The 13,038-nt window shown below is 40.7% G+C and overlaps 1 protein-coding gene across 6 annotated transcripts in view; it reads right to left on the bottom strand.

The window, feature by feature from the left end:
- The window catches only part of AGAP1 (ArfGAP with GTPase domain, ankyrin repeat and PH domain 1), a 290,613-nt gene that overhangs the window by 180,818 nt on the left and 96,757 nt on the right, over positions 1-13,038 (bottom strand). For all 6 annotated transcript variants that reach the window (XM_010713235.3, XM_010713236.3, XM_019616860.2 and 3 more), the window contains exons 4-6: positions 12,414-12,499; positions 9,670-9,811; positions 7,481-7,615 (exon numbers count right to left, since the gene is read on the bottom strand). In XM_010713235.3, coding sequence (XP_010711537.1) covers positions 7,481-7,615; positions 9,670-9,811; positions 12,414-12,499 — 363 coding nt within the window. The remainder of the gene's footprint in view (positions 1-7,480; positions 7,616-9,669; positions 9,812-12,413; positions 12,500-13,038) is intronic.

Below are 13,038 nucleotides of genomic sequence, written 5' to 3'. Positions count from 1 at the left end.
AAACTTCCAGCCTTTCACCTCTCCATTACAACCACACTTTTCATAAACATGAAGAGTGCTTACAAAATACCATGTAGCAGAGAGTTTTAAATGCTATATTTTTATTTATTTATTTTTAATTGAAAGACAGCTGGGAGTCCTCAGGTTTCAATTACTGTCTAGATACTTACCCAATCAGTCACCAAGTGCTATAAATTTCCTGTATTTCTCATTAGTTGCGCTATTGCTCAGCTTAAATATAAACATACATTTCTGTGAGACTGTAAATTATGAAGCCTAAGACACAAGCAACCGTACCAGTCATCAGAAGAGACATAAATGATGGGAGCAAGTCAATTGTACCTATGCTAAACTGAAGCTGATTTACTCCTCAGTTATAATTATCTTTTCAATACACAAGTATCACCAACAGAGGCATCATCACCTGCATGCTCCCAACTCCTGGAGCTTGCATATGCAGACTTGAAGCCAATAACGATCAGCGCCTTTACTAATACTAAAAAAGTTTTTTGCCCAAAATCCAATCTTCTATGGAAAAAATTTCTCAGCATCTGCCAATCACATTCCTTCAATAACTGCAGATAGGCAAGGGGCTTTGAAGCTCTACGTTCAGAATGGTTTTAGTAGCAATGAAAACCATTTTCAGCCTATTCAAAGGGCACAGCCCAGAAAGTACTGAACAGAGCAGCAACCTGTGTGCCCAGATACCTCAAGGTGTGCTACACTGACAATGAAAAGAACACATTTACGTGTTTAATTAGCAAAATGCTGTTGGTGTAGGAAAAGACACAAAAGAGATTGATATAAGCCCAAGGAGGTTGTGGATGCCCCAATCCCTGGACGCATTCAAGGCCAAGCTGGATGTGGCTCTGGGCAGCCTGGTCTGCTGGTTGGTGACCCTGCACACAGCAGGGCATTGGAACTGGATGAGCACTGTGGTCCTTTTCAATCCAGGCCATTCTAGGATTCTGTATGATAAGCAAACAGCACTCGTGTATGGAACATTCTTTCAGCACTTTTCGCACTGTCACAGAATCATAGAGTCACCAAAGCTGGAAATGACCTCCAAGATCACCCAGTCCAACCAACTGTCCACCTCAGTGCAACATCTAAACGTTTCTTGAACACGCTCTGTCCCAAGAATCCAGGTGCCACGGAAGATCTGTATCACAAGTCTCCTCCTGCAACACCACAGCTTGCCACTGCAAGCCATCCCATCAAATCAAACACTAATTTCAAGACTGAATTTAGAGGCAAGCAGTCTTGAGAATTCTCCTTTTGTACAACAAGAAACAAACACGTAGCTTTACAATCTGGCAGCAGTGCTGGTGCTCTCTGGCATAGGCAATTCAGAAAGACTGATGCCACAATCATTGTGCCTTACTACATACACACACCACCCCCATGTATTCATTCAGGCTTTTAAATTCTGACTACACATGTGCTCAGCCCAGAGAAGCAAAGTTTCAATAGGATTTGCATATGCATACGGATTAGTTGAAAGGGAATGATTTGCAATGCATTTCAGAAATCGCCTTTGAAGAACAATCAATGCTAATAACAAACTTTGAAGTTTAAAATGTTTACTACACAACAGAAAACATTACAAAGGGATGTTGATTACACAAGTTTGAAATGTTTGATTGCTCTGACAAAATCGCCCCTTTATCACAAGAGAAGAAAAAAAAAAGTACTATCGCTACAATAAGTGCTACTAAGTGAGATAAATATACAAGCAGGGATAGACAAAAGCTATAGAAACTAAGAGCCATATTAATGCACTATTGGCATTTTGACAGATTTTTGTGGTTTTGCAACTGAGATGAAAGAGCCTCAGCACGCTACATGCTAGAAACAATGAATACATCAGATTCTTTGAGAGATCCCAGCAGCCTGCCCAGGCGTGGTGCTGCCTTTGCTGACAAAGCTGACAGTTCTGCCCTGGGCACTGATGGCATTCCCGGGTGTCCTGTGGGTGTACTGCATCAGAGTAATTTTGTACCAGCTAAATTTACAGCTAAATCCACCAAAGTTAAAACTAATGACCAAGGGACAACGTACAGAGTCAAGGTGTACAGAATACCAGGTGTAAGATGGCAGAAAAGGTGTTAATACACTGCCTTAACATTTGTTAGTACTAATCTAAGGAAAAGAAGCAGTTGATCACTATCAGATGAGAAGTGATAGTTAACAAAAACTGAGAGCAGAAGATGCAGTCATTTCTTCGGATGCGCTTATACAATGCAACCCCTTCCTCTGAACAATGGCACTCCTGCAGATTAACCCACATCAGCACACTTAACTGAAATTTCAAACTGAAAGTTTGAAGCTACAGCTGGAATATAGAATCACAGAATCAGAATCACAGAAGCACAAGGTTGGAAAAGACCCACAGGATCACCCAGTCCAACCATCCACCCATCAGACATTACTGACACATACAGTTGTTTTTAAACATGTGCTGGAGGACAAGTTAATATGGACGGACAAGAAGAAAAGTCCCAATTTGTGCATGGCACTCAGTGGATAAGCAAATGAGACAGAACAGATCCAGGAACAAAATAGCAAAGATTGAAACACAGCTGTAGCCAAACAGGAATTTTCAAACTTTCTCCTGCTTTCAGAATTTGCATTCATGTCATTTTTTTGTGTTAATGGAAAACAGCCCTGATCTGTTTGCAGACGTTACACGAACCTGCTTGTACCATTTTATATCTCAAATAAAATTTACATGAACCTATAAAACACACTGTTTATGCCTCTCACCCTCAGGTCTATTGCCAATAAAAAGCAATTGACCACCAAACAACCATCATGCTTCCTGCCCCAGAACTTCTTCTCATATTTGCATTAAAGTATATAAAACTAGTGGACCAGTCCTCGATCTTCAGTAATAGAAACCCTGTTCTTTCATTCTTTAATGAAATATACCAACATTGTTTCCATTTAGAGAAGAATGATCTTGCGGTGAACTAAGTCCATTTATTCTACCTACTGCACAGCATCATAACTCTGCATCACCACTGCATCTAAGGCTTCAAGTAACATGTCTTACTGCACATATTTGAGTTTAAAAAAAAAAAAAGACCATATATATGTGCCCAATAAAATTAAGCACATGAGAAGTTTTTCAGAGGTTGCTGTTTACTCCATATAACCTAATGCATGACACACTGCAGCTGAAAACTAATCTTCTCTGGAACTTTATTAGCAATACAAATTACAGTTGCACTGTTGAACTGTAAAGTCCCATTTCTGTGAAAGGATAAAAGAATCCCCACAAATCACAAAACCATGACATGCTGCTGGCATTTTTAAATCAGGATGCACACGAGGCCTGCTAGAATAAGGAATAAAGAATAACTGAAGTTCAGAGACTTCGAACAGTAAAAGTTGAAATTTCAGTGACATTCAAATTTAAGAGTAAGCCTACAAACATTGCTCAGCAATAGCAGAAACAAGGCTGATGGCACAAGGTTTCTGCTGTTCTGCAAACAGTGAGCACACGTGAAAGCAAGAAAAAACCTCAAAGTTTTAATAGGCTGATCCAGTCTATCTTTGACAATCCAACTAATGAGTAATCAGAGCTGCTCGTCACTTCTGATGCCAAGCTGCAGCCATAAGCACTCTGCAGAAAGGTCACAGCTGTATGTTCCTGAAATCAGAGTAATTACAGAAGCCAGAGGACCTGCTCCCATGCTCTGCACAGCACTTAGGGTGCACACAGCTCCAGAACTGAAGCACCCCCAGGGCCGTATCGAGTGTACGAGTGAATACTGCCTCTTCCTAAAAATCTGTCAGCCTCATAGGACTCGGGCTTTACTTACCTCCCATTAGACTGATTAACGTTTCTTAATGAAAATACATCCATAAAAACCGACTTGTTAATACTGATCACAAGCGACAGCTGTTCCCCACAACCCAGGCCTGCAAGGATTAATTTGTCATCTTCCATCCTGTAATGGAGAATTTCTACTTCAAGGTACACCTTCCAGGCACAGCTGTTCCACAAAGCGGTGCGAACACTAGTTGGCTGCAGAATATCCCAAGCACAGGACTTGGAAATGAAATACCTGATAATGTTTATAAGCAGACGTACCATTTAAATATTAGCTTAATTTGCAGATAAAATAGGTAATAAACAGCTGCACAATACCAATAATGGTCCCAATATTGAAGCAGCACTGGCCTGCTTCAGACTGCACATTGGCATAGTATGACAATTCCTGCCCCATATTAAGAGATTTGGGAGTTATAATGCAAGTGTGACTATCTGGCAGATTGTCAGCATCTTGCAGTGCTGTAGTAATAAGACAAAGCAATGTGAAAGATCCCCACGTTGAAACTTCATGCTAAAAAGGAACTATTTTCCACTTTCATCACTCGCAAGTGGATAAATAGAAACTGCTAAGCTTCAGTAACAGACTCAATATTGAACTGAAATCACATTTGCCTTTCCCTCTGTAACGTAAGAGAGCTGCATAGCACGTAATTAAATGGGTCAAAAAAAGCTGAACATGAACCAGGGAAAGCCATGCAATTATGAATACATCATGAACAAAAATAAAAGCAATTCTTATGCATTAATGGTACATCAAGCTAATTCAAGAAGGCTAAAGTCATTAAAAAGGCATCCTGGGGCAGTACAGTCATTGCTGTATTGCGCTGACAAGAAATATTAAAATAATCATTTCCAATGTCATTGATAAAATCTGTTTTGATAAGCAGGAAAAACCCCTAATTCTTAACGAGGCAATCTGAAGCAAGATCAAATACTAATCAGACCCATCTTTAAAGCTTAATTTTCCCATCCAACAATGTCAAGTTCCAAACACAAGAGCTACAAGCACATTGCTGAGCTGAAATTCTCAATTTCTCTTTGTTTTAAGAGTGAAATTCAAAGCCTGCTCGTGCAGCTCCAACTTCAAACAGCATCAGAGATGAGACCTAAATGGGACAATGCTAAAGGCTACAAAGACCCCTCTGAAATGTTCCAAATTCTCCTGACTTTAGAATTCAAACTCTTAAAAGAACACTGCATACATCTCAAATAACTAAGAACAAACATCCTGACAAATCCTCTTAGAGAGAAGTTTACTTTAACTAGAAATTATAAAAAGGTTTTGGACACTCAAAGTTCAGTAGTCACAGATTTAACACCCTACCAGCAATTCAAACTTCCTCAACAATAGAAGCTGGAATTGGGGTTGGCAGTGTTGGATGTATGGTCATTACAAGCCTCGACTGTACGTGTCAATCACAGCTGACACAAATCATTGCACAGCGTTGGACTTGACTAAAATAGGACTCAAATTATGCAAAACAAGACACTAAAGCTAAAATGAATAAATCAAAACCAATCTCTCCCATTTCATCTGCTACACCACCAATATTCAATAGAAAAGCATCTACTGCCATCAGTAAGTTCATCAAAACTGTGAGCCAGCAATATTAGTGGGCCCTTGGCAGGTGAAATGCCCTTACAGAGCTACCAAAGCAAACACCTTGGAGCACTCCAACCCTGAGCATGAGCTAACCTGGAACTGTAATACAAAGCGATTAAATCCTAAACCCAAATTCCAAGAGCAAATGAATATCCATCCAGACACAAGCAAAGTGTGGAAATAACTCCAATACACAGAATGTACTTTTCCTAATATGGTAGCTCCATGTCTTCATACAGCCACGTTTGTGGGAGATGATATGCAGGCACTATTAATAAAGTGATCAACAGCTCTTTCTTTCTCAGCTACGAGCAAACAAAGCAAAACAAACCTAGAAGCCTGTCCTGTCCATACTAATGGCCTGATGAGGAGGAGGCCTGATTCCTTTAGACTAAAAGGAAGAATAGGCATTCCAGTGTAACACCAGCTTCCTAGAAGATAAGATGGTAAGCAGAACCCAGCAGGGCACCAGACTGGCTGCACAAAGAACCACTAGGAGCTAAAACTTTGCCTAACTGCTGTGCCACCTCCGCACGGGCAGGTAATGCCTGTGAACATACAAGTTTGAAACAAAACTGGAGAATGTGTGTAAAACTGGCATACATTTCAGGATGCTAGCTCTTATTTTCTATTGAATAAACAACTTATTCTCACTAGTCAAAGGCTGAGATAAACAGCAGTAATGATCAGGAATTAGATTTGGCCCCAGACGTGTCTGACAACTGTGGCACATCTCTATAGAAGCATTCTTAATTCCATCAGTAGGTAAACATTAACTTATAGTTTGATTTCATGTCAGTGGCATAGAACTTGGAATTTCTTCAACAGGCTTGTTGATTCTCTCTACTTACTAGTGAAATTTAGCAGAGACACAAATAAGCTCCCTAAAACCTTACAAATCTATCACTTCACCTTTTCCCAAAGATAGTTCTCTCTCAAAAGCTCCTCGAGAAAGAAAAAAAAAGTACAATGTACACTCTGAATATGTCAATAAAAATTTAACTATAGCTAGCACTCAAAAATAAATATACTAACAAAAAATCCCAAATGAATTTCTGAAACTCATATTCAGTACAGAAATTTTTGGCAGTGAAAACAGTAATTCCTGCAAGCAGTTCAACAGAAAGCAGCAAGCAAATTACAGCTACAGCTTTAAATAGTCTTCTCTGAGATCCTGCCAGCAGGCTGGCTACATACACTCTTATTTGGACTTAAGCATGGCATTATTTTCCATTTAAAAATTAGAATGTTTTGTATCTTTTTTCATAAGTCATCTTGGCAGGTATAGAACATCTCTGTGCTCGGATACACACTGATGTGACACTCATAAAGCTGCAGGTCTTTGTAGGCAAACAACAACTAAACAGAGCAACACCTCCAGAACCAACGACTTTGGAGAAGCAGTTCAACGTAATTAAGGTTTCTAAATGCAGAACCAATATGCTCAGATACGACACTATCATCACTAGAACAGAAAGCAATAAAGACACATGGCTGAATTTCCACTAGAGGGTGCACTAATTTCACATATGAAAGACTAAGCATAGTTTCTCCAGCCACAGCTCTGCCACTAAGTTAACTGTCCAAAACAGTTACTTGTTACTCCTTTTTCAGATGGCATGCAACGAGACCTTTCACGAGACGAACTACAACATGGCCACTCTTCACCTGTTAAATTGCCTTTAAGCAGCCAATTTTACTTCTAAACACCTACACAAAACTGCCAGCTTTAAATACTCCAAGAATGCCACACATTATTTCTAATGACTATTGGGCTCCTATCAATTTTCTTGGTTTACTTCTGATTTCTAGATCATGGAAGACACAATTTACAACTACTTATCTAAAATGCTCTTAGTGTCTCCGTGAGCACTAAATCAAAGCAAAGAAAACTTTGCTGAAATCAAACGAGCACCAAAGCAAGCAGAAAAACAAGGCTGAATTAAGAAGCTCAAAATGCTTGAGACTAAAAGAGTTATTAGTCAACAATTAGTCAACCACACCGTGTGATATGGATGAGAAAAAGTCATCCTTACCATCTTGAAAGACTCTCTCCACGTTGAGTCCATAGGTAGCACAGGTTTCGTAGTAAGTGCATCTCTTGAGGTCGTTTGATAACTTCCTTGCTCTGGCATCATCTATGACACGTGGGTTACTGGAACTTATAGCATCTGCAGCAACAGGAGTAGAAGATAAATAGATTTTAGTATAACTTGAAAACTGTCTCATAATTATCACTGCCAATACAGTTGAATTACAATAAACATAACTTCCAAAATTTTTTTTAGAAAACAGAGGACATCAATCTAATTTTATATTTTGTTACTAAAATCCACACCTTACTGATGGATTCTAAAAACTATAAGTTACCTTGAATATATCTGGATCACCAGTTCAAAAAAAACCAACACACTCATGCAAAAGGACATGAGGTTCGAAATAAAACATGCTTAGAAAAACAAGTGGCTGGTAAATATAAACACCCCAAATGATTTTTAAGCCTCCTAAAACACCAACACTGGCTTACAAGTAAACTTCACCTGGAGTGTGAAGCATGAAACATCTCATGTTTGTAAGAACAAAATGCTTTCAGCAGGGAATCAATGGAATGGAAGGAAGAAGCAGTACCATGCAGTACTGTAACACCTAGGAAGAATGTTAGATTTGCACATACACAGACACGGTGTTCTTCAAACACTAACAAACAGCTGGGGAAATCTACGAAGTGATCATACAATCAAATCTTAACTGCAGACTTCTTTTCTTAGGCAGCAGAGGGCGCTAACAACATTTAAGCAGAAATTAACTGAGAACCACCAACTTTGCAAAGCAAACGCTGGGCTGAGCTGCAGCCTGGGCTGATTACTCCGGGAGAGCCCTCATTTCAAAGATCATTTCAAACACAAAGCTGGTATCAAACGGATCAATTCCGTTTGAATCAAACTCTGCACAGTTTGATGGTCAGTGTAGCCACAAGGCTTTGTTTTATTCTCATGCTTATTCCACTTATTCCACATACCAGCAGTATTTCCATTTTCAGTCACATTTTAAAATTCCCTTTGCATCAGTGCTGCAACAAAAAATGATCTTTGTAAACCAAATACATTTTGGGTTGAAAGGAGACCTTTAAGACCTGCTATAGGTAGGGACACCTCCTTCTAGACCAGGTTGCTCACAGCTCCATCCTGCCTGGCCTGCAACGCTCCCAGGGAAGAGGGTATCCACAACCTCACTGGGCAACCTGTTCCAGTGTCTCACCACCCTCACCATAAAGAATTTCTTCCTGATATCCAGTCTCAATTTCCCCTCTTCCAGTTTAAAGCCATTTTCCCTTGTCCTGCTGCTCCCTGCCCTTATAAAAAGTCCCTCCCCAGCTTTCCTGTAGGAGGAACTGGAAGGCCGCTGTAAGATGAAAGACCTCGCCCCCAGGTGACAGAAATGTGTTGGAAAAATATCTCAGCTTCCCCTTCCTATTTTTCAGCTCCAGTTTCAGGACCATGTGGCTCTCTAGAGCCGTTCATTTCTGCTTTTGTCTGTAATTTCTGCTGTCCTAGGAATTTTTTTGTACCTACTTCCCTTTTCGTGTTTTCATCATCTGTTTCCACCCTAAGGCCTTGTTGCTCTTCTTCCTTCTTTGCTCCCCACACTTCCCCTTGCTTCCTGCAGCAGTGTTGGTTTCACAGCTCTGCAGGCATACAGCTGAAAGCGAATCACTGACTGTAAGATGGACAAGAAGAAAGCTAAGAAAGCAATGAAAAGCTTCAGCAGCACTAAAAGGGAAGAGGCCCAAAATCAAAATTGCATCACACAGCAAGCAATGCTTCACTATGAAGGAACTCAAAAAACAACTTGTGCTACACTCCCAAAACAGCAGCTATCTGAACTGAGCCATCTGAAGCACAGCACCTATATGCAGGAAGTCCTATTTGATCAGAATTTATTGCAGGACACCCACAAGACTAGATACAGAGACCTACTGCATCCCAAGGGCACCACATGGCCATTTGCCTCCCCTTTTAAACCAGCCCCTGCAGTGCCAAAGCCCTGTTGCAAGCCAGCCAAGGAAAGCTAGATGTCAGCAAGTCACCTTGCTGACTACCTGTCAGCTTAACACAAGCTCTCATGATCAGACGAGTGGGGCAGCACTGATGGAAAAGGATAGGGCATGGCACTACCAGCTTGGAACAGTCTACATGTGTTTGCATGTAATAAGGAATGCACTTACCCTGTGTTCCCACCAGTACCATTGGAATTTCACTAGTGTTACGATAGTTAGCCATACGGCTGTAGTAGTGGTAAACAGTCTGGAAGCTAACTTCATCTTCCAAGCTGAAGACAAATATAACAGCATCCACCCACATGGCAAACTGCAGAATGAAAATGGAAAAGGTATACTGAGAGCAATGCAGTGAAAAGAGGAAAAAAACCCAACTCTTATCTTACATAGTGGGAAATTGGAAATAGAAAAATGCAGTGACTACAACCAAGTCTTAAAAAAAAAATGTGGTGCAGTATTTAAAAGATGATGAGTCAACGTTCATCACAACTTGCAAAAATATGCAAGTATCTGGGATGCACAAAGATTTTCCCTGATGCTCACAAGTGAACCACTTGTTCACTGGTATATCACACTGTGTATCACAACTGCTACCAGTGCACACTGATTTTCATTAACAGAAAGATAACATCACAGTCTCAGTTTTCTGTATTTGTGAATTATATCTCCCTAAGCACCTGACTGCCCCATGGAGCGTGTTATTTTCCCTGCTCTGTGCTTGGCATGCTTGCATGCTTGTGTTTCTGTGGGCAAACATGGCTGTGGATTTACAAGCAATGCTAATAATTCTCACATCTCTATGTCCAAAAATATTAATTTCAGCCCTCCAATTACTCTCCATAGAGACCCATGAACTGGACAACCAGTACCGGTTGTCTCATTCAGCTTTATGTGAGAAAGCCAACTGCTCTCTCCTGGCATCAGAACCCCACTAGAAGACATGCACACACAGCCCAAGGTGCTGGGTTAGTGACCATGCAAGTTTCAGCTTACAGGTGAAGTAAGACAATCTAGACACATTTAACATAGCAGTAAGTGTGTACAGCACAGAAAAGAAACTTCAGCTTACCTCACTGCCTTTATTTTTCCCTAAGTGATTCCATTCCTACCCAAATTTAGACCAACGGAAACAAGTTTTAGCCAGCAGTACTCATGCCTCTTATTACATTGCTACTACAACATGCCAGTTAGGTTAGGGACAGACTGAGCATACAGAGAGCTGCAAGCAGATTCATTTGGGAAATGTTTATGTACATTTAGCAAGGTTTCTGGGTTTGTAAGCACTTACTTCAGCACTAACAGCTCATGCAGGTTTTTCCTGCTCTGCTGACTGCAGTTCAGCTCTTTACTTACTGAGGACAAAATTCTATCCCAATTATCCACAGAATGATACTGTACCGTTGCAAAATGCAGAACCTTAAGGCTAAAATAACTAGCCCTGTCTAAATTATAAGGGAAGATTGAGATGTAAACATTTTTCTCCAGATAATGTTCCACTTCTGTTATAAATATTCAGTAGCCCAGAGGTAAACTTTCTATGGTAGGAATTAATAAGGAGATTAAAGATATTAAATATATGTGCAACTTGAAATTATGCCCATGACACAATAAAGAGAACTGACAAGAAAAACGTGTCTTCTGAAAAGCACACCAGCACTAAGACCTCAGGCCTTTCATTACTTCTCTGAAGAGCCACAGCGGGAATTAAACACCCCAATTTACCTAGCAGGGATCAAAGGCAACGCTGTGTCTGCTCATGAGTCTGCAAACAGTTCAGATACACTCTGGGAAACCAATTCTCCAGGTACCAAAATGTCTGTTAGATGGCTGTGTGTATTTACACAATCGCAGTATTAATTTTTTTGTCTTTTTTAATGAGTGAATGTTCTCTGAGCATCAAGGCCTGGCAATCGCTGTGTACGTCAGCCAAATTATTCACGGGCTAAAACAGAGAACTTCATTGAGGCTGCAGATGTGTGAGCCACACTTCCTTCCAGGATGTCCCTTCTGGTCTCCGTTTCCCATATCTCCTTTCTCCTCTCTTTTGCCCAGACACTTTCCCCCACGCTCCCATCCTCCTGTAGTTCATCAGCAACAGTGGAGCTCTGAAATCCAAGCTGCTGCCGCTGGCATGGCTCCCATTCAGCTGTTTGGCAGTGGTGCAGCTCCTGCTGCTGAGCTGCTACTGAACAGCTGAGTAAAGCAAGGCCCGCACAGACTGTGCACTTGAGAAACCCTGCTGGTCCTACCTAAGAAAAGGTAGGGGGAGAGCTGGAGGATGACTGAAGGCAAGGATGCTGCCTGCAGCCAGGTGGGCAGAAACTTATCTGGTTTCAGAATCACACAAGCAATAAGCAAAGACTTTGTTACAATAGCACAGCAGTGCTAGGGACACAAACCCACAGCTGCCTTCTTCTGACGAGCCAGCTGCCTTCCATAGGGCAAGGAGGTGACACAATATGCAGAAACCAGGTAAAAACCTGAGAACTCAACAGTGACCCAGAACGTGGAAAAGTGAGTCTTACAGTGGCTCAGGGAGGAAAATGTGGAAGCAGTAAGGAATACAGATTTGTACAAAAGTATGAATGCTACTGAGTATGCACCTGTTTTATCTGTCTTTAATGAATATTTATTCTGAATGAGAATCTAAAAATTGAAATGAAATTTTGTGCAACCATAGGTTAGGTATTCAGTATAACTTACCCATATTACTACAGAATTTCACACTATTCTTAAAATCACAAGTATTTTGTAAACAGAGTACTTTTCACCCGAGAACAACATAAGCATTTTAGCAGCAGAAAGATGAGCAGGACCCAGGAAAGAACAAAGCAAAGCAAATTCTCTTATAGGAAACGGTACCATTTAGAAGAAATGGGAAGCCACAATGAAGCTCCATGTGCAATGCTCACCTGTGCCTCTGGAGGGCCACCTTCATCTCTAATCAGCAGCAGATAGCTCTGTCCATCAACTACTATCTCTTTCTTGAATCTCCCACCTGTTACACAAAGCAGCTCATTACAGAAGAGAAAAGGTATGAGAACAAAACAGAAAAAGGCTTCGCTTGTGGAAAAAGGATGTCTAAGTCGTGTGCTTTAAGGATAATGGGGAAAGAAAGCCAAAACTGCATTATAAACATTAACTCTCACGTTAGATGTGCTTGTTTTTGATACAGCCAGGTAAAAGAAAGTAGTCTTTTTTATGTAACTGTGAGAAATGCATCTCCAAAAAGGGCAAATCCGTCACGGTTGTATGCAGAAAGATCATCCATTAGCATTCCAATAAGTTTCCCATAGGTCTTAACTTTTCCTCAAGAGAAGCCCAGTTCTTACAGTACACACACAGTGTTATGAAAATGGTACTTCTACTGTCACAAATCACAGTTAGGGGAAAATAGTAGACACATGTTAGACAAAAAGCTACAATGGTGGTACCTGATAGAGACGTACTATCTAACAGAGAATGATGCGCTCCTTCCTAGCAGGGTTTGGGGTTTCTGGTGTGCCCGAGCCTAAGCCAGGATTAGCAAGCTTAGGG

This window comes from Meleagris gallopavo, chromosome 7 (genome assembly GCF_000146605.3).
Source record: "Meleagris gallopavo isolate NT-WF06-2002-E0010 breed Aviagen turkey brand Nicholas breeding stock chromosome 7, Turkey_5.1, whole genome shotgun sequence".
Lineage (NCBI taxonomy): Eukaryota > Metazoa > Chordata > Aves > Galliformes > Phasianidae > Meleagris > Meleagris gallopavo.
The sequence above is the reverse complement of the archived record's forward strand: the minus strand, read 5'-3'. Positions and strand labels throughout refer to the sequence as shown.